Source organism: Loxodonta africana, chromosome X, assembly GCF_030014295.1.
Source record: "Loxodonta africana isolate mLoxAfr1 chromosome X, mLoxAfr1.hap2, whole genome shotgun sequence".
NCBI classification, from domain to species: domain Eukaryota; kingdom Metazoa; phylum Chordata; class Mammalia; order Proboscidea; family Elephantidae; genus Loxodonta; species Loxodonta africana.
In genome coordinates this window covers 98,691,471-98,718,733 of record NC_087369.1, presented here as the reverse complement: position 1 = coordinate 98,718,733, position 27,263 = coordinate 98,691,471, and the positions used below count along the sequence as shown (strand labels likewise).

Here is a 27,263-nt window from a genome sequence, read left to right as displayed (position 1 = left end):
ATACCTCTACAAGGAAGACCAGTTAATCCAACTATTATTAAAATTTACGACTCAACCGCTAAGACCAAAGATGAAGGAATTAAAGATTTTTACCAACTTCTGCAGTTTAAAATTGATCAAACATGCAATCAAGATGCATTGATAATTACTAGTGGTTGGAAATTTGGAAGTTGTAAACAAAGAAGAAGAATCAGTGGTTGGAAAATATGGCCTTGGTGATAGAAATGACGCCGGAGATTGCATGATAGAATTTTGCAAGACCAACTATTTATTCATTGCAAATACATTTTTCAACAACATAAGTGGTGACTATACATGTGGGCCTTGCCAGATGGAATACACGGGAATCAGATCTACTACATCTGTGGAAAGAGACAATGGAGAAGCAGAATATCATCAGTCAGAACAAGGCCAGGGTCCAACTGCAGAACAGGCCACCAACTGCTCATATGCAAGTTCAAGTTGAACCTGAAGTAAATTGTAGCAAGTACACAAGAGCCAAAATACGACCTTGAATCTATCCTACCTTAATCTATAGACCATCTCTACAATAAGTTTGACACATTAACACTAATGACAGAAGACCAGATGAGTTGTGGAATGACATCAAGGACATCATACATGAAGAAAGCAAGAGATCATTAAAAAGACAGGAAAGAAAAAAAAGACCAAGACGGATGTCAGAAGAGACTCTGAAACTTTGCTCTTGAACATAGAGCAGCTAAAGTGAAAGGAAGAAATGATGAAGTGAAAGAACTGAACAGCAGATTTCAAAGGGCCTCTTGAGAACACAAAGTATTATAATGAAATATGCAAAGACCTGGAGTTAGAAAAACAAAAGGGAAGAAAGAACACATTCAGCATTTCTCAAGCTGAAAAAGTTGAACAGAAAATTTAAACCTCGAGTTGCAATAATGAAGGATTCTATGGGGAAAATAGTAAACAACGCAGGAAGCATCAAAAGAAGATGAAAGGAATACATGGAGTCACTCTGCCAAAAAGATTTGGTCGTCATTCAACCCTTTCAGGAGGTAGCATATGATCAAGAACCGATGGTATTGTAGGAAGAAGTCCAAGCTGCACTGACGGCATTGGCAGAAAACAAGGCTCCAGGAATTGATGGAATACCAACCGAGATGTTTCAACAAACAGATGTAGCCCTGGAGGTGGTCCCTTGTCTACGCCAAGAAATTTGGAAGACAGCTACCTGGCCAACCAATTGGAAGAGATCCATAGTTGTGCCCATTCCAAAGAAAGGTGATCCAACAGAATGCAGAAATTATCAAACAATATCATTAACATAACAGTCAAGTAAAATTTTGCTGAAGATCAATTCAAAAGCCATTGCAGCAGTGCATTGACAGGGAACTGCCAGAAATTCAAGCTGGATTCAGAAGAGGACATGGAATGAGGGATATCATTGCTGATGTTAGGTGGATATTGGCTGAAAGCGGAGAATACCAGAAAGACGTATACCTGTCTTTTATTGACTATTCAAAGGCATTCGACTGTATGCATTACAACAAATCATGGACAAAATTGTGAAGAATGGGAATTCCAGGACACTTAATTGTGCTCATGTGGAACCTGTACGTAGACCAAGAGGCAGTTGTTCGAACAGAACAAGGGAATGTGGCATGGTTTAAAGTCAGGACAGGTGTGCATCATGGTTGTATCCTTCCACCATACTTATTAGATCTGTATGCTGAGCAAGTAATCCAAGAATCTGCACTATATGAAGAAGAAGGCAGCATCAAAATTGGGCGAAGACTTATTAACAACCTGCATTATGCAGATGCACAACTTTGCTTGCTGGAAGTGAGAGGACTTGAAGCACTTAACTGATGAAGATTAAAGACTTCAGCCTTAATTTGGATTGCACATCAACATAAAACAAAAATTCTCACAACTGGACCAATGAGCAACATCATGATAAATGGGGAAAATATTGAAGTTGCCAAGGATTTCATTCAACTTGGATCCATAATCAATGCCCATGGAAGCAGCAGTCAAGAAATCAAACAATGTATTGCATTGGACAAATCTGCTGTGAAAGACATCTTTAAAGTGTTCAAAAGCAAAGATGTCACTTTGAGGACTAAGGTGTGCCTGACTCTAGCCATGGTATTTTCAATCACCTCATATGAACACAAAAGCTGGACAATGAATGAGGAAGATCAAAGAAGAATTTATGCCTTTAAATTATGGTGTTGGTGAAGAATATTGAATATATACCATGAACTTTCAGAAGAATGAACAAATCTGTCTTGGAGGAAGTATAACCAGAGTGCTCCTTTGAAGCGAGGATAGTCTGCTTACTTCAGACATGTTATCAGGAGGGACCAGTCCCTGGAGAAGGACATCATGCTTGGTAAAGTAAAGGGTCAGCAAAAAAGAGCAAGCCCCTCAATGAGATGGATTGACACAGTGGCTGCAACAATGGAGTCATGCATAACAATGACTGTAAGGATGGCACAGGGTCAGGAAGTGTTTCGTTCTGTTGTACATAGGGTTGCTGTGAGTCGGAACCCATTGGCGGCATCTAACAACAACAACAGTATCAAAAAATGTCATTTGTAATTCCTGAAAACTGTGCACCCATATATTCTGATACAGAGATGCAACAATTCAAACAGTATGGCATTTCATGGGTTACAAAGTTTTTCTAGTTCTATAGCCCCACCCTTGTGTTACGTAGGATTTTTGTGCACTTTGAACCAAAGAAAAGAAGAGCAAAGTTCTTTTATAGACTTCACATAAAAAGTCTGTCAGCCCTTACTTCAGGGTTTGGAGTCTTTATCTAATCCATTTAGATTTGCCAATGAGATATGGGCTGGAAAGAAGAAAATTAAAAGTCAAAAGTTCAAAAGTGTCTCCATGCCTTTGTTGCCTACGGTGTGTGAATTTTTTTTGTGCCTGGCAATGAGCAGTTTAAAAAATTACATTATTATATATTCTATAAACATATACAACTTTATATTTTATAAGCAAGGATATTATTCTCTGTTTCCATTTGAGGAGAAAAAAAAACTGTTTTCCCATAGTAATAAACCTTCTTCAACACACACACGCAATTGAGCACGTGCATCCACTTTCTTTAGCTGCAACAAGTTTATATGAGGCTATAAGGACACCAGTTTCACAACTAGAAGCGGTATTCTCCAGATAGGAATACAGCAATTGTTTTTCCCCTTTATTTTATGTCTTTTAACTATTGCAGGAAACAATCCTCCCTTCCTCTACAAAATAAAATAATTTGCTTCAGCTGTGGAAAGAAAACGGTTAAATTAGGATAACACACTTGCTACTATTCTAGATGGGGGTAGGTGAGGGAGGACACACTATTTTTCTACCTATATGTGTTTCCCCTCTTACTTTTCTTTTATGTATTTGAAAATCATTTTCTCTTACCTCCTTAGCTAGGCAGGCTGCTAAGTGCAGATATGTGAGTGTGCGTGAACGTATGGGCATGCAGGCTCTGAGTGGAGGGTGATTGCTTCGGACATTTGCTTGCGATTTCACACAGCCATGTAAATATGGAAAGAGTGTGATTATAGCTAAAGCAGCTAATCCTTTTTTTGCAGAATCATATATGCTTAAGCAACAAATCTGAAAAGTTAGGAAGGCAGGGATGTCAAGATCCTGGGAGAGGAGAGTGTCATCTTTCTATCATTTGAACAATCACTTTTTTTTTAATTAATGGACTTTATTTTTTAGAGCAGTTTTAAGTTTACAGAAAAATTGAGCAGAAAGTATACAGAGTTCACATATACCCCCTCCCTCTCCACATACAGTTTTTCCTATTATTAACCTTTTGCACTGATGTGGTAGCATGCCCTCGAGTTGATTTGACTCATAGTGACCCTGTATAACAGAGTAGAACTTCCCCATAGGGTTTCCTACACTGTAACCTTTATGGGAGCGGATTGCCAGGTCTTTTCTCCTGCGAACTGTTGGCGGATTCAAACTGCTGACCTCTTGGTTAGCAGCCGAGTGCTTAACCATTGCACTACCAGGGCTCCTCCATTTTGCATTAGTGTGGTACATTTGCTACAATGGATGAACCAATACTGATACATAATTATTAACGCAAGTCCATAATTTACATTACAGTTTATTCTTTGTCTTGTGTAGTTTTCTGGGTTTTGACAAATGCATGATGTCATGTACCTACCATTACAGTATCATACCGAGTAGTTTCACTGCCCTAAAAATCCGCTGTGTTCCACCTATTCCTCTCTCCCCCTGAACCCCTGACACCACTAATCTTTCTACTGTCTGTGCTGTTTTGCCTTTTCCTGAATGTCATATAGTTAGAATCATTCAGTATGTAGCTTTTCCAGGCTGGCTTCTTTCACTTCTTTCGTGTCTTTTCACTTTCTTCAGGTCTTTCATAAAAAAGATACGGAGGAACCTTAAATTCAATATGCATTTAGGGTTCCTCCATTTCTTTCCATAGCTTGATAGCACATTACTTTTTTATTGCTGACTAATACTCCATTGGATAGATGCAGCACAGTTTATCCACTCACCTATTGAAGAACAATTTTTGACAATTATGAATAAAGCTACTATAAATATTCATGGGAAGGTTTTGTGTGAATATAAGTTTTCAACTCATTTGGGTAAATATCTAGGAGCACAGTTGCTGGATCATATGGCAAGCCTATGTTTAGCTTTGTAAGAAACTGCCAGTCTACCAAAGCAGTTGCATCATTTTCCTTTCCCTCTAGCAATGAATGAGAATTCATTCACCAAATGTGTGCCAGCATTTGGTGTTGTCAGTGTTCAATCTTAACCTTTCTAATAGGTGTGTAGTGGTATCTGATTGCTGTTTAATTTATAATTCCCCAATGACATATAATGACGAACATTTTTTCATATGCTCACTTGCTATCTCTATATCTTCTTTGGTGAGGTGTCTGTTCAGATCTTTTGCTCATTATGTAATTGAGTTATTTGTTTTCTTATTGTTAGTTTTAAGAGTTCTTTGTATATTTTGTATACAAATCCCTTATCAGATATATGCTTTGCAAATATTTTCTCCCAGTCTGTGGCTTGTCTTTTCATTCTCTTAGCAGTGCTTTCACAGAGCAGAAGTTTTAGCTTTTAATGAAGTTAAGCTTTTTTTTCTTTCTCTTTTGTGGATTGTGCTTTTTGTGTTGTATCTACAAAGTCATCATCAAGGCCAAGGTCACCTAGATTTTCTCCTATGTTATCTTCCAGAAATTGGGTAGTTTGTGTTTTCTGTTTAAATCTAAGATTCACTTTGAGGTTAATATTTTTTGAAAGGTGTAAAGTCAGTGGCTAAAAACCAAAACCCATTGCCATCGAGTTGATTCTGACTCATAGTGACACTGTAGGACAGAGTAGAACTGCCCCATAGGGTTTCCAAGGAGCAGCTGGTGGATTTGAACTGCCGACCTTTTGGTTAGCAGCCAAGCTCTTAACCACTACACCACCAGGGCTCCAAAAGTCAGCGTCTAGGTTCTTTTTTTTGCCTGTGGATGTCCAGTTGTTCCAAGCATCATTTGTTGAAAAGATTATAGTTTCTCCATTGAGTTGCCTTTGTACTTTGTCAAAGATCAGTTGACTATACAAATGTTCCATTGACTTATTTGTCTATTCTTTTTGCCAATTCTACACTGTCTTGATCACTGTATCTTTACTGTAAGTCTTGAAGTCAAGTAGTGTCAGTCCTCCAACTCTGTTTTTCAGTGTTGTGTTGTCTATTCTGGGTCTTTTGTGTTTCCATATAAACTTTAGAATAATTTTGTTGATATTCACAACATACTTTGGGGTGATAATGATTGGGATTGTGTTGAATCTATAGATCAAGTTGGGAAGAATTGACATCTGAATAATATTAAGTCTTCCTATCCATGAACATGGACTATCTTTCCATTTATTAGATCTTCTTTAACTTCTTTCATTAGGGTTTTGCAGTTTTCTTCATGTAGACTTTGTACGTATTTTGCTAGATTTAAACCTAAGTATTTTTGGTGGAGGTGCTAATTAAAATGGTTTTGAGTTTTTATTTAAATTCCATGGTTCATTCCTGGTATACTGGAAAGCAATTGACTTTTGCATCCTTTTCCCATTGAGTCAATTCCAACTCATAGCGACCCTACAAGACAGAGTAGAACTGCCCCACAGGGTTTCAAGGCTGTAAATCTTTATGGAAGCAGACTGCCACATCCTTCTTCCACAGAGCTGCTGGTGGGTTCGAACTGCCAACCTTTCATTTAGTAGCCAAGTGCTTAACCACTGTGCTACCAGGGCTCACTTGACTTTTGCATATTAACCTTTTATCCTACAACCTTCTTATAATTGCTTATTAGTTCCAGCAGCATTCTTGCTGATTCTTTGAGATTTTCTATATAGATAGTCATATAATCTGTGAAAAAGAATTGACACATTGGAATTGTGGCATTGGCAAAGAATGTTGAATATACCACAGGTTGCCAGAAGAACTAACAAATCTGTCTTGGAGGAAGCACAGCCAGAATACTCCTTATAATCAAGGATGGTGAGACTACACCTTGTTTACTTTAGACATGTTATCAAGAGGGAACAATCCCTGGAGAAGGACCTCATCCTTGGTAGGGGGTCAGCAAAAAAAATGGCAGACCCTCACCGAGATGGATTGACATAGTAGCTGCCACAAAGGGGTCAAACATGTCTACTATCATGAGAATGGCTTAGAATCAGACAACGTTTTCTTTGGTTATACATGGGCTTGCTATAAGTCAGAGCTGACTTGAAAGCACCTAACAACAACATCATCTGTGAACAAAGACAGTTTTATTACTTCTTTCCCAATCTGTATATCTTTTCTTTTTGCATTAGCTAGGACTTTCAGTATGATGTTGAATATGAGTAGCGAGAGTGTACATCCCATCGTAAGAGGAAAGCATCCAGTTTCTCACCATTAAGTATAATGTTAACTGAAGGTATTTTGTAGATGCCCTTTATGAAATTGAGCAAGTTCCTCTCTATTTCTAGTTTTTTGAGAGTTTTTTTTTTAATCAGGAATGAATATTGGATTTTGTCAAATGATTTTTCTTCAGCTATTGATATGATCATGATTTTTTTCTTATTTAGTCTGTTAATGTGACGGATTACATGAACTGACTTTCAGATGTTGAACCAGCTTTGCATACTTGGTTGTGAAGTATAATTCTTTTTACACATTGTTGAATTTGACTTGCTAATAATAAGTTGAGGATTTTTGCATCTGTGTACATGAGAAAAATTGGTCTGTAATTTTCCTTCCTTGTAATGTCTTTGTCTGGTTTTGTTATCCGGGTAATATTGAGCTCATAGAATGAGTTAGGGAGGGTTCCCTCTTCTTCTACTTCCTGAAAGATTGTAAAGAATGGGTATCATTTCTCCTTTAAATGTTTGGTTGAATTTACCAGTGAAACCATGTAGACTTGGTGCTTTCTGTTTTGCAAAGTTTTTAATTGTTGATTCTATTTCTTTAATAGATATAAACTTATTCAGGTTATAAATTTCTCTGTGTGCGTTTTGGTAGATATGTCTTTCAAGGACTCAACGGCAGTGTTTTGTTTTTTTGTTGTTTGTTTTGGTCTTTCAAGGAATTGATTCATTTCATCTAAGTTATCAAATTTTGGAGCATAGAGTTTTTCATAATATTCCTTTATGCTCCTTTTAATGTCCATGGGATCATTTGTGATGACCTTTTTTCATTTGTGATGATCTTTTTTTCATTTGTGATATTAGTAATTTGTGTCTTCTCTCTTTTTTTCCTGCTTAGCCTGGTTAGAGGTTTATCAATTTCATTGGCCTTTTCAAAGAATCAGCTTTTGGTAGACCAATGACCTTTCAATTTCCCTTTCTTCCTGCTTCTTTCTCTTTTTCTTTCTTTCTCATGAGAACTGGGGAATATGCATACTTGGTTGTTATCACACTTGATAATCCTGACTTTCGAAGAATTAGTTCTAAAAAAAAAAAGTAGTACTTTTTTTAATAATGTGAAAATTGCTATGCTTGCCTAGGATATATCCAGAGAGAGATTTTAAATATCAAATCATTTGTATTCCAACCTATTTTGCCAGTGATTCTTATGTGACTTTGGATGTAGTCTTATTCTTTCGTTAATGGGGAAAAGGAACAATTGATGTTTATTTCCATGCTAAATGATTTACATGTTCTATCCCATTTAATCCTAAAAAGGTGAGAAAACAGAAGAACAGTGAAGTTCATTCATTTATTCAATGAATATTTATTGATCATTTACTTTGTGCCAGAGCTGGGGATAGAGCAGTGAACAAAACAAGGTCCCAGCTTCTTGCAAATTAGGTTCTTAACTGGCCCCAAAGCATTCAGTTACTAAGTGACAGAGTTAGGATTTAAATTGAGCAATTCAGAGCTGAGAAAGAGAGACATTTTCAAATTAAAGGCAATTGATGTTGGAGGTAAATTAGGATCAAGAGACTCACATATCCTTCTATGTAGTTACAAAGAGTGAAATTAGAAGTATGTATGTAAATCCACGAGAGCCATAGTATGACCTTGAGTATATTCCACCTGAACTTAGAGATCATCTCAAGAATAGTTTTGACTCATTAAACACTAATGACCAAAGACCAGATGAGTTGTGGAATGACATCAAGAACATCACACATGAAGAAAACAAAAGGTCATTTAAAAGACAGGAAAGAAAGAAAAAACCAAAATGGATGTCAGAAGAGGCTCTAAAAGTTGTTCTTGAACACAGAGTACCTAAAGCAAAATGAAGAAATGATGAATTAAAAGAGTTAAACATAAGATTTCAAAGGGCGGCTCAAAAAGAAAAAGTATTATAATGAAAAGTGCAAAAATCTGGAGATAGGTAGAAAACCAAAAGGGAAGAACACTCACAGCATTTCTCAAGCTAAAAGAACTGAAGAGAAAATTCAAGCCTTGAGTTGCAATACTGAAGGAGTCTACAAGGTAAATATTAAACAACACAGGAAGCATCAAAAGAAGATGGAAGAAATACACAGAGTCATTGTACCAAAAAGAATATTTTGGCATTCAACCATTTCAGGAGGTAGCACATGATCAAGAACCAACGGTACTGAAGGAAGAAGTCCAAGCTGCACTGCAGGCACTGGCAAAAAACAAGGCTCCAGGAATTGGCAGAATACCAACAGAGACGTTTCAAAAAACAGATGCAGTGCTGGAAGTGCTCACTTGTCTGTGCCAAGAAATTTGGAAGACAACTACCTGGAAGAGATTCATATTTGTGCCCGTTCCAAAAATAAGGTGATCCAACAGAATGCAAAAACTATTGAACAATATCATTAATACAACACACAAGTAAAATTTTGCTGAAGATCACTCAAAAGTGATTGCTGCAGTACATGAATAGGGAACTGCCACAAGTTCAACCCGGCTTCAGAACTAGAAGTTAAATGAGGGATATCATTGCTGATGTCAGATGGATCTTGGCCAAAAACAGAGAATACCAGAAGTGTTTACTTGTGTTTTATTGACTATCCAAAGGCATTCAATTCTGTGGATCATAACAAATTATAGATAATGTTCTGAAGAATGGGAATTCCAGGACACTAAATTATGCTTGTGTGGAATCTGTACACAGCCCAAGAAGCAGTTGTTTAAATGGAACCAGGGAATACTGGATGGTTTGAAGTCAGGAAAGGTGTGCGTCACGGTCGTATTCTTTCACCATGCCTATTCAATCTGTATGCTGAGCAAATAATCCAAGAAGCTGGAATCATCTGAGAAACTGGACTATATGAAGAAGAACAGGGCATCAGGATTGGAGGAAGACTCATCCACAACCAGTGATATGCAGATAACACAACCTTGCTCGCTGAATGTGAAGAGGACCTGAAGCACTTATTGATGAGAGTCAAAGACTACAGCCTTCAGTGTGAATTACACCCCAACATAAATAAAACACAAATCTTCACAACTGGACCAGTAAGCAACATCACAATAAATTGAGAGAAGATTGAAGTTGTTGAGGATTTTATTTTACTTGGATCCACAATCAACACCCATGGATGCAGCAGTCAAGAAATCAAATGACACATTGCATTGGGCAAATGTGCTGCAAAAGACCTATTTAAAGTGTTTAAAAGCAAAGATCACTTTCAGGATTAAGGTGTGCCTGACACAACCCAAGGAAACCCTGGCGGTGTAGTGGTTAAGTGCTACGGCTGCTAACCAAAGGGTTGGCAGTTTGAATCCACCAGCACTCCTTGGAAATTGTATGGGGCAGTTCCACTCTGTCCTATAGGGCTGTTATGAGTCGGAGTCGACTTGACCACAGTGGGTTTGGTTTTTGTTTTTGGACCGAAGCCATGGTGTTTTCAATGGCTTCACATGCATGTGAAAGCTGGACAATGAATAAAGAAGAAGGAAGAAGAATTGATGCCTTTGAATCATGGTGTTGGTGAAGAATATTGAATATGCCTCAGACTGCCAGAAGAACAAATAAATCTGTCTTGGAAGAAGTGCAGACAGAATGCTCCTTATAAGCAAGATGGCAAGACCTTTTCAGACGTACTTTGGACATGTTATCAGGAGGGACCAGTCCCTGGAGAAGGATATCATCCTTGGTAAATTAGCGGGTTAGTGAAGAAGAGAAAGACCCTCAACGAGGTGGATTTACACAGTGGCTGCAACAATGGGCTCCAGTGTAACAACAATTGTGAGGATGGTGCAGGCTGGGCAGTTTTTCATTCCATCGTACATGGGGTCACCAAGAGTTGGAACTGACTCGACAGCAGCTAACAACAACAACATGCAGGTTCACAGCATATTTGAGACATTGAGTCTGTCCCTGAAAAAGCTCAATTATGGCTCTGTTTAACTACAAATAAGCAAATGGTTTCTCAGGCAGAAGACCCAGCAGAGGGTAGAGGAAAAAAGAGTCATTTTAAAGCTTTTAACTCTTTCCATTAATGGAAAGCAAAACAAATGTCAAGTTACATGCTTTATAAACAAAAATAATCTAACTGGTTTTGCAACGCAACTTGAAAATCCTGTCTATGGTCCCCATTTTATTTATCGCAGTATATTCCTTTTTGTTTGCTCTTTTAAATCCCCCAAGAGAAGGTTCTAGTTTAATTATAATATTTATAATAAGCTGAGCCTTCTAAATGACAACTTTATTCTTTTTCACCTCCCAGTTTGTATAATCTTCATTTCTCCTCCCTGTAATTAAACCCGTCTTAATCCACTCCTCTCATTATAATTCCCTGTAACTCTCTGTTCAGCTTTTTTATTTTCCCTGATCTTCTACGTTCTCCATTTGTTTTCATTTTAGCAAAAGGGTTTAACCATTCTGGCTTATAACTTCAGCCAGAATTGAAGGAAATACTTTTTCTTTCCATTAGGGGACAGAATCTACAATTGATACTAATCTATTTTGTTCATTTTTCAGTTATTGTGCTCCTGGTATGGGGAGGGCACTGTATAGTGTTCTAGTAGAAACAAGGAAATAAGACATAGTTCCTGAAACAAAGGAGCTTATAGTTCAGGGAGATAAGACATGCCTACAAATGATGATGATATCATGATGATAGCTGCCATAGAGTCAACTCTGACTCATGAGGACCTATGTACAGCAGAAGGAAATATTGCATGGTCTTGTGTCATCCTCATAATCACCAGCATGTTTGACTCCATCATTGCAGCTATTGTGGCAATCCATCTCACTGAGGGTCTCCCTTGCCTTTGGTGGCCCTCTCCTTCACCAAACATGATGTTCTTCTCTAGGAATTGATCCTTCCTGATGACATGTCCAAAGCAAGTAAATTGGACAATGTTTTGTTGTAACCCATAAAGCTTTCATTGACTGATTTTCAGAAGTAGATTACCAGGACTTTATTCTAGTCTTAGTCTGGAAGCTACACTGAAACATGTCCACCATGGGTGACTCTGCTAGTATTTGAAATAACAGTGGTATAGCTTTCAGCATCATAGCAACATGCAAGCCACTACAATGCAACAAACTGAGAGACTAATGATAGATATCTAAAATAACGATGGTATATGATGGATGGCAAAATAGAAATATAGATGAAGTCTAATTGGGATTCAGAGGCTGGAGATAGCACATTTGCTTGCTAGAGTAGAAGAAGGGTTTATTGTGGTATTTAAGGCATTGTTAGAATTATCATTCAAACATCATTTTACAAATGAGGAAACTAAAGCTCAAATAGGAACTCTGGTAGTGCGGTCGTTCAGTTCTCAGCTGCTAATCAAAGGACAAAGGTTCAAATCCTCCCAGTGGCTCCACTGGAGAAAGACCTTATAGGGTCGCTATGAGTCAAAATTGACTCTATGGCACCTAACAACAACAAAGAATCTTAAATAAATGTGATTTGTTCATGTCTTTTGACTCCAAATTCATCACTTTCTTTGTTTTTGTTTGGTTTTCTTTTTTGAAAGATATTCTTGGGATGATTTTGACAAAATTTGATAACTTACTGGATATGGGAGTTAAAAGAAGAAGAAAAGTCAAATATGACTCCAAATTTTTTAGCCTGAGATACTGGGAGTATGGTGGCCCAGTTAAAATGATTAAGCAGTTATGATGAAGAATCTGGTTTGGGAAAGGGGGATTTTGTGAGATTTGAACCAGTAGCAGTTGAAGTGCATATAAGGGAAGATGCCCAAAAGACATTTAAAAATGACTAAGAGAAAGGTCACATTTGACGTAGAGACATGGAAGTTATTCCCTTAGAAGTTATCATTGACCCCAGATAAGTAAAGCATTATTGAAGAATAAAGTAGGAGGACTCCCACTACCTGAACTCAGAACTTACTATACAGCTACAGTAGTCAAAACAGCCTGGTATTGGAGAGAGATGCTGGTGAGGAGCGAGCTTCTTGGATCAGGTGAACACTTGAGACTATGTTGGCATCTCCCACCTGGAGGCGAGATGAGAGGGTGAAGGGGGTTAGAAGCTGGCAAAATGGACACAAAAAGAGAGAGTGGAGGAAGAGAGCGGGCTGTCTCATTAGGGGGAGAGTAATTGGGAGTGTGTAGCAAGGTGTATATGGGTTTGTGTGTGAGAGACTGACTTGATTTGTAAACTTTCACTTAAAGCACAGTAAAAATTATTAAAAAAAAAAAACAGCCTGGTACTGGTACAACGACAAACACGTAAACCAATGGAACAAAATTGAGAGCCCAGATGTAAATCCATCCACCTACGGTTACCTGACCTTTGACAAGGCTCCAAAGTCCATCAAATGGGGAAAAGACAACCTTTTTAACAAATGGTGCTGGCAAAACTGGATGTCCACCTGCAAAAAAATCACACAGGACCCATAACTCACACAATACACAAAAACTAAGTCAAAATGAATCAAAGACCTAAGTATAAAACCAAGAACTAGAAAGATCATAGAAGAAAAAAATAGGATCAAAGCTAGAGACCCTAATACACAGCATTAACAGGATACAAACCATAACTAACAACACACAAACTCCAGGAGATAAGCTAGATAACTGGGATCTTCTAAAAATTAAAAACTTATGTTCATCAAAAGACTTCACCAAGAGAGTAAAAAGAGAGCTTACAGACTGGGAAAAAATTTTGGCTATGACAAATCTGGCAAAGGCCTAATCTCTAAAATCTACAAGAAAATCCAACACCTCTACAACAAAAAGACAAATAATCCAATTAAAAAATGGGCAAAGGAAATGAACAGACACTTCATCAAAGAAGACATTCAAGAGGCTAACAGACACATGAAGAAATGGTTGCGATCACTAGCCATTAGAGAAATGCAAATCAAAACCATAATGAGGTACAACCTCACCCCAGCATTACTGCCAGGAACCAAAAAAAACAGGAAACAACAAATGTTGGAGAGGCCGCGGGGAGATTGGAACTCTTACGTACTGCTGGTGGGGATGCAAATGGTAACCATTTGGAAAATGATATGGCACTTCCTTAGAAAGCTAGAAATAGAAATACCATACGATCCAGCAATCCCACTCCCAGAAATATATCCTAGAGAAATAAGAGCCGTCACACAAATAGACATACGCACACCCATGTTCATTGCATCATTATTCACCATAGCAACAAGATGGAAACAACCTAGATGCCCATCAACAGATGAATGGGTAAACAAACTATGATACGTACACACAATGGAGAACTACGCAACGATAAAGAACAAGGATGAATCTGCTAAGCATCTCACAATATGGATGAATCTGGAGGGCATTATGCTGAGTGACATAAGTCAATCACAAAAGGACAAATATTGTATGAGATCACTACTATAAAAACTCATGAAAAGGTTTACACACAAAAAGAAACAATCTTTGTTACGAGGGAGGGGAGGGATGGGTATGGAAAAACATTAAATAAACAATAGATAAGTGATAACTTTGGGGGAAGGTAACACAGTACACAATACTGGGGAAGCAAGCACAACTTGTACAAGGAAAGGTCATGGAAGCTCCATAGATACAGTCAAACTCCCTGAGGGACTGAATTACTGGGTGGAGGGCTGTGGGGACGATGGTCTCTGGGAACATCTAGCTCAACTGGCATAGCATAGTTTATAAAGAAAATGTTCTACATTCTACTTTGGTGAGTAGCGTCTGGGGTCTTAAAAGCCTATGAACAGTCATCTAAGAAAACCCACTGGTCTCACCCCTTCAGGAACAAGGGAGAATGAAGAAAACTAAGGACATAAGGGAAAGATTAGCCCAAAGGACTAATGGACCACAACTACCACAATGCTGCAATGAACATGGGTGTGCATGGCCTCCACCAGACTGAGTCCGGTACAACGAGATGGTGCCTGGCTACCACCACTGGCTGCTTTGACAGAGATCACAATAGAGGGTCCCAGACAGAGCTGGAGAAAAATGTAGAACAAAATTCTAACTCACACACACACAAAAAAGACCAGGCTCCGAAACACCCTTTTAGCTCAGTAATGAAGTCATTCTTGAGGCTCGCCCTTTAGCCAAAGATTAGACAGGCCCATAAAACAAGACTAAATGGGCACACCAGCCCAGGGGCAAGGGCGAGAAGGCAGGAGCGGAAGGGAAAGCTGGTAACAGGGAACCCAAGGTTCTAGAAGGGGAGAGTGTTGACATGGCATGGTGTTGGCAACCAGTGTTACGAAACAATAGGATTACTAATTGTTTAATGAGAAACTAGTTTGTTTTGTAAACCTTTCTTTTTTATCTAAAGTACAATAAAAAAGAAAAAGTATCTTATACCAAAAAAGAAAAAAAAAACATATGCTTATAGTGGATACAATAAATACACATATTATTATTAAAACAAAAAAAGTTATCATTGAATCTGTGGAAGTGAGTGAGATCATTGACAGATAATGAAGGGAACTGAGATCAGAACCTTGAGAAATTCCTAATGCAAGGGAAAAGCAGGAAGAAGCCACTTTGACTAGAAAAGGAATTGTCAGAGACAGATGTGGCCATAGAGTCACTGAAGCAAATAGGGAAGGTGAGCTTTCAGAATATGGTTGGATTATTAAGATATCAATGGTGGTATTTGAAAAAGCAGTTTCAGTATGCTTATGGAGGCAAAATCTAGATGAAAGGGATTATTGGGCCAGTGGATGAAGATGAAGTGGAGGTAATGAGTGAAGATTACTCCTCTGAAAAGGATACTGGTCAATGAAGAAGAGATGGGATGGTAGCTAAAGGAGGAAACAGAATATTGGAAACCTGAGAGAGTTGTAGTCAGAAGAAAAGAACCAACAACAAGGAAGACTAAAGGTGATAAACTGGATAAGGTTCAGATATAGAAGTTGACTTCAGAAAAAAGAGTACATCTTTGCCACAATGAGATGGAAGGAGTAGAAACTGGAGAAAAATTGTTGAGGTGTGGAGGAAAACAGAGAGAAATCATTGGATAGGTTACCTTGGTTTTCCCAAAAAGTGAGGGGCATGATCATAGGGGCTTAAGGAAAATTAAAAAGATTTTTAACCACTGTTATAGAGGATTTGGTGACTACAAATATAACCATGCAGGTTGGAGGGCCCACTTGAAGTTCGATATCTTGAATTTGTGCTGAGCCAAATCAGCAAACTCTTTCTCTTTCTTTTAATTTTCTCCAGCAAGGCTTCATGGCCTGGGAACAGTAGATAGTGGGAATTACATACTTGGCTAGATGTGAGAACTCCTGCCAGGGGTTCTAAAACTAACAATTAAAATTATAAGATCTGCCATCTTTGAAAACACCTGTTAATCCTCAGGTTGGATCTGGCATCAATTCAAATGCACATATTGAAAAAAAAGAAGCTGCCAAAATAGTAAAAGTGCCAAGCAGCTTATTAGTTTAGAAATCTAAAACTTTTTACTAAATATATTTTTCTGGTCTGTTTTACTCAAAGTGATTTATTCATATTTGGTTTTACTTTTTTTTATAGATTTGAGTTTTGTTTTGTTTTGTTTTCCTGGTAAGTCATTTCATAAGTCCAAGTACACATTCTAGAGAAAAAGTTGAGGCTGTTTCCAACCTCAACACTTCTAGTGTCTTAATCGTTTTTCTTCTTAAAATAATAATAATAGTGGTTCAGCATTTATAATAAACTTTAGTTCGCAAAGGAGAAAATCTCATGTTTTTGCTAAATGGACTTTCCCCCTCTTAGAGGATGCTTACTGATATCCTTAAGATTAGGTTTATCGTATCCTTTCTCAGTCAAGCATCTATTCACTCACTTTTGGGGATTAAAGATGGTTGAAGTCCTTGCCCCTCAGTAAGCCCACTTTTATATATTTTTAACTTGATATCATAGAAAAACTCTAACAAGATTCTCACAAATTGTTTTAAATACAGTATGGTTTTTAAATAGCATGTTACTGTATTATTAAAAACCAGTGGCATTTGTACATTACAAATGACAGATTAGGGGTAAGGAAACTAAGCCTCAGAGAAGGTAAATGGCTTACTAAGTTCACATAGCAAGTCCATGATGGAGGCAGAACTGAAATCCATGCTGTATGACTCCAACATTTTCTCCCATCAGACCTACTTCCACTGATCTGAGTTGTCAAATCCAATGGATTTGTAGTAGTCCAAATTCAGTCCACTTTGTAATTCTTATTTGTTGACTTCTCTGAATCATTTATACTCTTGACTTCCTACTGCTTCCTGAAAATTCCTCTTCTCTACTGGCATTTTACACTTCTGATTCTCTTAACTGTTAAGACTTGTCTAGTTTTACCTTTGGCCTTCACCCGCTTTTTCAGTGATTGCATGATTTTAACTAGCACTTCTAAACAGATGGTTCTGAAATCTTCTTACTCAGTTCCAGACCTGTTTTCAACTGTGTGCTAGACATCTATACCTGAATGTCCCACTAGCACGTTTTTTAACAAAAGAATCTCTTTGGTTGTTTTTGCAATCATTTAACATATGTTTAAGGGCTTAATATGTATTATAGACTTTGCTGTTACAAGGAATAAAGACAGGAATCAGACCTAGATTCTTATCAAAACCAAAATCCATTGCCATCTAGTCAATTCCAACTCATAGCAACCCCACAGGACAGAGTAGAACTGCTCCCATAGAGTTTCCAAGGCTGTAAATATGGAAGCTGACTGCCATATCTTTCTACCATGGAGCTGCTGGTGGGTTCCAACCACGGACCTTTCGGTTAACAGCCCAGCACTTAACCACTATGTCACCACAGCTTCTGATTCTTATCAAGAGTACATAAAACTCAATGTATTCCAACTTTTTTAAATTTTGTTTTTGGCACCATTGGCCATGTAGCATACATCTCAGGTTCAATGTCTCAGGTTCATCTTTGAAAAGTACCATCCTTGATTACTAGGATAATCTCTTAATGGGTCTCTTCATCTCTAATTTCTTTCCTCATATCCAAATCCTACCTTACCTTTCTCTCAAATGCCACCCGATTCAAGTAGCCTACCTGAGCACCGCCAGATGGAACTCGGCTTTTCCTCCTTTGAACTCCATTCCATGAATTCTTTCTCTGTACCTCTTATAGCACATATCACTTTCTAACTTGTACTATAGGTGTTTGCGTTCATGTATTAGCTAGACCAGGAATTGGCTTTTTTTTTTTTAAAGGACAGAAAGTAAATATTTTAGCATCTGCTGGCCATATAGAGTTTCTGTCTTTGATTTTTAGTTACAGTCCTTTAAAAACCATTCTCATCTTGAGGTACAAAGACAGGCTACTAGCCATAGTTCACTAACCCTTGATGAATATTAAATACTCCTGGTGAGATCTGGATCAGATTCATGTTTATATGTCTTGGAACATTTATCAGAGTACATTGTGCATAATAAGCCCTTAAACGTGTTAAATGGTTGCAAAGAACTACCAATGAAACTCTCTTACAAAAACAACCAAAAATAGCTTTTGGGGAATCTTTCCAAATATATCCATCTTTAGACTTAATAATTCATAATCTAGTTAAATATAGTTGTTTAATCCAAAACAAAACCCATTGCCATCTAGTTGATTCCAACTTATAGTGACTCTATAAGACGGAATAGAACTGCTCCATAGGATTTCCAAGGCTGTAATTTTATGGAAGCAAATTGCCATATCTTTCTCCCATGGAGTGGCAGGTGAGTTCAAATCACCAATCTTTCAGACAGCAGCCAAGTAGTTAACCACTGCACCACCCACATTCCTTATAGTTGCTTACATGCTTGTTTTACCAGAGTATTATATAAAAAAGAGTATTATAGGAACATTTAATTAATGCACCCTTTATTCAAACTTGAATACAAAAAATATATAGCTTTGGGTTCAAGAGTATCTTGCCTCTCAACAACCAATGTGCTCTAAGAGTTTCACAATAACAGACTACAAGAATACTAGTAAATCTTGTTAATTTTGAAATGCTCCTAAATACATTAATTGGTAACAGACTTGGTCAGCCACTCTAAATGAATGCAATTTTTGGTTTATAACAAATATAGGAAGCTCCCCACCCCAAACTCTCACAACCCTAACTCCTCCTACACAAGTAAAGATTCATGAAAACCGAAAGAAGGGAAAAAGAATATAGTGAACATTACATTTATTTTAAACTTCCGGTCTGATTCTCTTTAGTCCGTTCCTGTTTCTTTCAGATCTTGAAGATGTCACCAGCCTTTATGTCACTGGCTGACATTTTCTAAGCACTTGGCTAATCCTGCAGCAATTTAGTTGATTATATGGAGGTACAGTGGCTCTTAAAGCCTCTACTCTGTTCTTAGTATTGAAAACATATGTTGTACTGAGAGTCTTCGCCTTGATTATAATCACAAGTAAGAATTGTACACTTCAAGGGCACCCAAATTGAGTTCCAGGAAAAATCTTTAATATAGTTCCCACCTACTTTATGGCTCAGTGGTGCTGAATTATGTTTATTTTGCATTTTTTAAATAGTACTTTTGCATAGAACAAAGCCTGCCAGTGAGCCCAATTTAAATGAGGTTGATCTCATGCCTGTCCACCTCAGAGGAAACTCTTATTTTGCTCTTAGGAAGAGACAAAAAGATTATGCTTCCCACCCCTTTTCAAGTTCCCCAAAACACTTTGTTAGGCTTAGTAAGATGTAGTAGGAGAGTTGCAGATTGTCCTATTTGAGAAAATAGAATGTCTTTTTTACCATTTCCTTACCCCTCTCAGAATCTTATTGGGATTTCATTCCACTCTTCCACTCTCCTCCAAAAGTCTGCCACTATCTCAGAGCCTATTAGAGATTAGATGTTTGCTTAAGTTAAGGCTCCACTTAAAAGATACCTTTCAAAGCAAAACACAGTCTTTACTGTCTTTATAGGAACCACTGTCTCCATTCCTAAGAGGAGGCCATTTCTTCCCAGGAAACAATGTTATTTATGAAAAAACAATAAGAAAAGTGGAGAAGCTAAATCCAGACCAGGTAAGTAATATTTGTTTTAAAACTTATTTTCAAAGTATATAATTTTGAATGATGATGTTTAATGGAACTAAAATGACATTCAATTACCAAGTGCCAGGATTGCTAAGTGCCAGGCAAAGCCACCATGAGTCATAATAATACCTCATTATATCTACAGCCCTTTATACCATCCTTAACACTTTCACATCCATTTTCTCATGTGAAGTATTATTGCTCCATTTGAATGAAAGAGAATCTGAAATAAAGGGTAATGTGAAGTCACTTAGAAAATTAGTGGTAGAATCTGAACTTAATGCAGGTATCCCAAATCTTTGTATTTTTTAAAAAAACTGATCTCACCAAAAATCATAATTTAAAACACTATAATTTTGCCTTAATTATTTTAATATCAAGTGCATTTTAAACGAACAAGCATTTGGTATAGTTTAGATATGTAAAATACTCTATACTGTAAAAGATCTAGAAAACTAAAGTTTAAAGTTACATTTTAAAAATTCATTAAGCTTAATTGAGAAACCAAGCAGTATACAAAACTCATCAGGGAGATGATAATTTCATGGCACCTAGAGCCCCAAGTCCTTCGTGCAGAGTTGCTATGGTAACCAACAGAGATTTTACATTGATCTGCTCAGTGGATACAAGCATGTTCGGCCCAGACTAAGCCTGAATTGGGACTTCTGGTCTCTTGAACATTCTTGAACTAGGGCAGTTAAACAATATCAAATGAATTTTGATCACAAAATAGCTTTTATCATCTACAAATGAAACTGGATAAAATATGCGGAATTTTCCTTTCTAAACTTCCTGGCACTAGAATACATCTTATTTTTATGAGCACTTATGGGTAGCTGCTACCAGATTTGTAGGAACTAACACATTATTACTTCTTTTTTTTAATATTTTATTGTGCTTTAGGCAAAAGTCTACACAGCAAATTAGGTTCCCATTTAACAATTTTTATACAAATTTTCAGTGACATTGGTCACAATTTTCACAATGTGTTATCATTCTCATCATTTCCATTCTGTTTGTTCTATTTCCACTGACCTAGCTTCTCTTCCCCTCCTTGCCTTTTCATTCCTGCTTTTCTGCAAATGTTGACCGTTTGTTCTCATATAGTTGATTGTTCAAGGGAGGACGTTACTCAATCTGTCATTTGGCTGAAAGGTGACCTCCAGAAATAGCTTCAGTTCGGGTTCAAAGGGTATCTCAGGATGACAGCCTCAGGGGTTTCTTCATTCTCTATCGGTCCAGCAGGTCTGACTTTTATTAGAGATTTGAATTTTGTTCTACATTTTTCTACCATTCTATCCAGGACCTTTTATTGTGTCCCTGGTCAGAACGGTCGGTAGCGGTAGCCGGAATCACCCAGCTCTTTTGGTCTCAGGTTAAAAGAGGCCATGGTTTGTGTGGGCTATTAGTTCGGTGGATTAATTTCTCCTTTGAGTCTTTGGTTTCCCTTACTCTCCTTTGTTCCAGATGAGCAGAGACCAATATTTGTATCTTAGTTGGCCTCTGTCAAGCTTTCAAGACCCCAAACTAGGATGTAGGGCATGTTATGAACCATGTTATCACAATTGACTAAATTGTCCCACCAGATCATGGTCCCAAGTCTTTTTAACCCAGTAAATCAATCCTGCTAGTAGTTTGGATATATCTAAGAAGTCTCCATAACTGTGCCCCCTATGTGCTTTAGTATATTTATGGCTATATTATGCAGCTCACACAAACATGCACAAACATACCCCTTATAGATAAACCTATACATGCAGGTGCATTTATTCTCGTATGTCTTCCTATACATATATATGCATACATCTCTACCTATGTAATCACACACATATTCCTTGGTTGTTATTACTGTTGTGAAACTGCACATGCCATAGAATCCACCAAAGTTGTCCCTCTTTCCTGCGTACTTCTCAGTGTCTGCTCTCTGTGTGTATATTCATTCTTGAATGGATATCCTACTATACTACCAAAACAATGTTTGACATATTTTAAATAGTAGGGATTGTTTGAGGCACATCATTTCACGCTATTTCCAGCTTCTTGCTTCAAAGAGAATAAATAAATTTTGGTCCCTTGAGGAAGAGATTGAATAGCCTGTATATTATTTCAGAGCCCTAGTGGCACAGTGGTTAAGAGCTCAGGCTGCTAACCAAAAGGCAGGCAGTTCAAATCCACAAGCTGCTCCTTGGAAACCCTAATGGGACAATTCTACTCTGTTCTATAGTGTCTCTTTGAGTCGGAATTGACTCTACTGCCATGTTTTTTTTTCTTTTTTAATGGTATATTATTATCGCTGTGCAGCTGGGACAATTAAAAAAAGACTAATTTGAGAGAGTGTTGCTGCTACTTTGGAGCCCTGGTGGTGCAGCGGTTAAGAGCTTGGCTGCTAACCAAGAGGTTAACAGTTCAAATCCACCAACCACTCCTTGGAAACACTATGGGGAAGTTCTGCTCTGTCCTACAGGGCCACTATGAGTCAGACTCAACAGCAACAGGTTTGGGCTGCTACTTTATGTTAACGTGAATATTTACTTCTTTAAATCTATTTTTTCAAATAAATGGCATATAATTTGGGACAATGTTCTGCTGCTATTCATAAGGATTTCACTGGCTAATGCTTTTCAGAAGCAGACTGCCGGGTCCTTCTTCCTAGTCTATCTTAGTCTGGAAGCTCAGCTGAAACCTGTCCTCCATGGGTGACCCTGATGGTACATGAATACCGGTGGCATAGCTTCCAGCATCACAGCAACACACAAGCCCCCACAGTATGACAAACTGACAGACAGTGAAAACCTTATGAATAGCAGTAAAACATTGTCTGATATAGTGCTGGAAGATGAGCCCCCCCAGGTTGGAAGGCACTCAAAAGATGACTGGGGAAGAGGTGCCTCCTCTGAGTAGAGTCGACCTTAATGACATGGATGGAGTAAAGCTTTCAGGACCTTCATTTGCTGATGTGGAGTGACTCAAAATGAGTAGAAAGAGCTGCAAACATCCATTAATAACCGGAACCTGGAATGTACGATGTATGAATCTAGGAAAATTGGAAATCATCAAAAATGAAATGGAATGCATAAACATCAATATCCCAGGCATTAGTGAGCTGAAATGGACTGGTATTGCCCATTTTGAATCAGACAATCATGTAGTCTACTATGCTGGGAATGAAACTTGAAGAGGAATGGTGTCGCATTCATCGTCAAAAACAATGTTTCAAGATCTATCCTGAAGTACAACGCTGTCAGTGATAGGATAATATGCATACGCCTACAAAGAAGACCAGTTAATATGACTATTATTCAAATTTACACACCAACCACTAAGGCCAAAGATGAAGAAATAGAAGATGCAATCAAGATGCATTGATAATTACTGGCGATTGGAATTCCAAAACTGTAAACAAAGAAGAAGGACCAGTAGTTGAAAAATATGGCCTTGGTGATAGAAGCAATGCCGGAGATCGAATGATAGAATTTGGCAAGACCAATGACTTCTTCATTGCAAATACCTTCTTTCACCAACATAAAGGGCGACTATACACATGGACCTCGCCAGATGGAACACACAGAAATCAAATCGACTACATCTGTGGAAAGAGACGATGGAAAACCTCAATATCATCAGTCAGAACAAGGCCAGGGGCCGACTGTGGAACAGACCATCAATTGCTCATATGCAAGTTCAAGCTGAAACTGAAGAAAATCAGAGCAAGTCCACGAGAGCCAAAATATGACCTTGAGTATATCTCACTTGGATTTAGAGACCATCTGAAGAATAGATTTAATGCATTGAACACTAGTGACCGAAGACCAGACAAGTAGTGGAATGACATCAAGGACATCATAAATGAAGAAAGCAAGGGGCCATTGAAAAGACAGGCAAGAAAGAAAAGACCAAGATGGGTGTCAGAGGAGACTCTGAAACTTGCTCTCGAATGTTGAGCAGCTAAAGCAAAAGCAAGAATTGATGAAGTAAAAGAACTGAACAGAAGATTTCAAAGGGCCTCTCGAGAAGACAAAGTAAAGTATTATAATGACATGTGCAAAGAGCTGGAGTTGGAAAACCAAAAGGGAAGAACACCCTCGGCATTTCTCAAGCTGAAAGAACTGAAGAAAAAATTCAAGCCTCGAGTTGCAATAGTGAAGGAGTCCATGGGGAAAATATTAAATGACACAGGAAGCATCAAAAGAAGATGGAAGGAATACACAGTCATTATACCAAAAAGAATTAGTCGATGTTCAACCATTTCAAGAGGTGGCATATGATCAGGAACTGATGGTACTGAAGGAAGAAGTCCAAGCTGCTCTGAAGGCATTGGCGAAAAACAAGGCTCCAGGAATTGATGGAATATCAATTGAGATGTTTCAACAAACAGATGCAGCACTGGAGGTGCTCACTTGTCTATGCCAAGAAATATGGAAGATAGCTTCCTGGCCAACTGGCTGGAAAAGATCCATTTTTATGCCTATTCCCAAGAAAGGTGATCCAACTGAATGTGGAAATTATAGAACAATATTAATGTCACACGCAAGCAAAATTTTGATGAAGATCACTCAAAAATGGCTGCAGCAGTATATCAACAGGGAACTGCCAGAAATTCAGGCTGGTTTCAGACGAGAACATGGAAGCAGGCATATCATTGCTGATGTCAGATGGATCCTGGCTGAAACCAGAGAATAACAACGCAGAAGGATGTTTACCTGTGTTTTATTGACTATGCAAAAGCATTCGACTGTGTGGATCATAACAAATTATGGATAACGTTGCGAAGAATGGGAATTCCAGAACACTTAATTGTGCTCGTGAGGAATCTTTACATAGATCAAGAGGCAGTTTTTGGACAGAACAAGGGGATACTGATTGGTTTCAAGTCAGGAAAGGTGTGTTTCAGGGTTGTATTTTTCACCATACCTATTCAAACTGTATGCTGAGCAAATAATCCGAGAAGCTGGACTATATGAAGAATGTGGCATCAGGATTGGAGGAAGACTCATTAACAACCTGTGTTATGCAGATGACACAATCTTGCTTGCTGAAAATGAAGAGGACTTGAAGCACTTACTAATGAAGATCAACGATCACAGCCTTCAGTATGGATTGCACCTCAACATAAAGAAAACAAAAATCCTCACAACTGGACCAATGAGCAACATCATGATAAATGGAGAAAAGATTGAAGTTGCCAAGGATTTCATTTTACTTGGATCCACAATCAACAGCCATGGAAGCAGCAGTCAAGAAATCAAAAGTCAAATTGCATTGGGTAAATCTGCTGCAAAGGACCTCTTCAAAGTGTTGAAGAGCAAAAATGTCACCTTGAGGACTAAGGTGCACCTGAGCCAAGCCATGGTATTTTCAATCACATCATATGCATGTGAAAGCTGGACAAGGAATAAGGAAGACTGAAGAAGAATTGATAGCTTTGAATTGTGGCATTGGCAAAGAATATTAAATATACCACAGACTGCCAAAAGAACGAACAAATCTGTCTTGGAAGAAGTGCGGCCAGGGTGCTCCTTAGAGACAAGGATGGCGAGACTGTGTCTTACACACTTTGGATATGTTGTCAGGAGGGATCAGTCCCTGGAGAAGGACATCATGCTTGGCAGAGTACAGGGTCAGTGGAAAAGAGGAAGACCCTCAACGAGGTGGATTGACACAGTGGCTGCAATGATGAGCTCAAGCGTAACAATTGCAAGGATGGCTCAGGACCGGGCAGTGTTCTGTTGTGCATAGAGCCGCTAGGAGTCAGAAACAGCTCGATGGCACCTAAGAACAACAATGACATAATTTGGCAAGTTTGAAACTGCTATGGGAGGTTGCTCAAGGTAAAAGGAGCCATGCAGATGAAACAAACCACAACTGCTTGTCCTAGCTGAGTTTCCTCAGAGGTAGGGACACACTAGGACAAGCTGAATAAAATCAGAGTCTGGATGAAACTGCTCATATCACATGATATTAGTCAAATAGCTCTTATTAAATGGGACCTGTCCAGTAAAGGGGTTTTTGTGGTAGGAGGGTGATAAAGTGATACCAGTTGAAAGATAATTACTGATTCATATGATTTGTGCTTTGTGTTAATTCTTTTTACTCCATCAAAGAGAAAATGTAATGATAAATCAGAAATGTTTGACCTTTTGTATTTTGAAAATCCAGCTGCTGATATGCTTCAGAATATATGAACATCTTGCTTTAAAACAATAATTTTAGTGGTCAGGTATGAGAATAGAAATTTGAAACCCTGGTAAGAACTTAGTAGTATCAGTATGTGGTTCAGAGGCCATATAGGCTTAGGGGAACTGTAAGACACGCTAGATAATGGGACTGTCAAAGTCCTGTACAAGAGTCAACTGATACATTAACAAAGGAAGATGACTGAGAAATGGATTTTGTCTTCTTTATTGCCCTTTGTAGATGTGTCTTTTCCAAGTGTTCCCTAAGTTGCTTTCTGAGGAACACATTTTTTTTTTCAGGAGGAATTCTATTTCAGCAGTGTACAAGCTCTGGGTGAAGGTCAAAAACTGAGCGAAGTTCTTCTCAAACTATCAGTCTGATTTCAGTCTCATCTAGTGTAACATAAAAGAACAGATAATACATTTATCCCAAATGTTTGTACAAAAGTTTCCGATAGTACACAGCCAAACTTTTCCTAAAGTATAAGATCTTAGTGCTAGCATACTTGTAAAGTGAGTTATATTTTTAAAGAAGAGAACTAATTCTAGAATCAGTTCCATGAACAAGTTCTATAACCGCTACTATTTATATGTTTACCAAAAGCAACTTCTATTAGTGAAACGGGTTTATTTTTTTATTTCAAAATATTTTATGTGTTATTTTTAAAGGTAATTTTTGCACATGGAAAAAATTTCAAAACGTATAAAAGGGTATACATTGGAAAAATAGGCCTCCCTATCCTGATCCTCTTGTCCCCCAATTCCTCTTCCCAGAGGAAGCCACTCTTAAAAGTTTGTCTCTTCATATAAAAGTAGCTATGCCTGTCTGTATATATGTATTTTTTAAATTTACACCAGAGGGAACATACTATATTCATACCTTCACACCTTGCTTTTTTTCATTTCTTATAGTTTAAAAATTCCTCCATATAAAAAATTGTAAAATATTAAGTGCTTTACTTTATTAATTTAGGTCAGCTTTCCAGGGTCAAAAGGAAGTAGATAATTGAATCTATAATTTCAAAGTTAATTGTGTGTGTGTGAATGTAGCATTATGATTCAAAAGAGAGTATTTTTTCCTTTGAATACAGGCTTTCAGATACCTCTTATCAAAATACAATACTAATGAACATTATAGAAAATTTACCTGAAATTCCCAAATTGGAAATAACCAGATATCTTT

At 37.9% G+C, this 27,263-nt stretch overlaps 1 protein-coding gene across 1 annotated transcript in view; it reads left to right on the top strand.

Annotated features, from left to right (window-relative positions):
* Positions 1-27,263, top strand: part of POF1B (POF1B actin binding protein) — a 109,885-nt gene that overhangs the window by 19,223 nt on the left and 63,399 nt on the right. Inside the window, exon 4 of the mRNA XM_064278451.1 lies at positions 19,794-19,895. Within this exon, the coding sequence (XP_064134521.1) occupies positions 19,794-19,895 (102 nt within the window). The remainder of the gene's footprint in view (positions 1-19,793; positions 19,896-27,263) is intronic.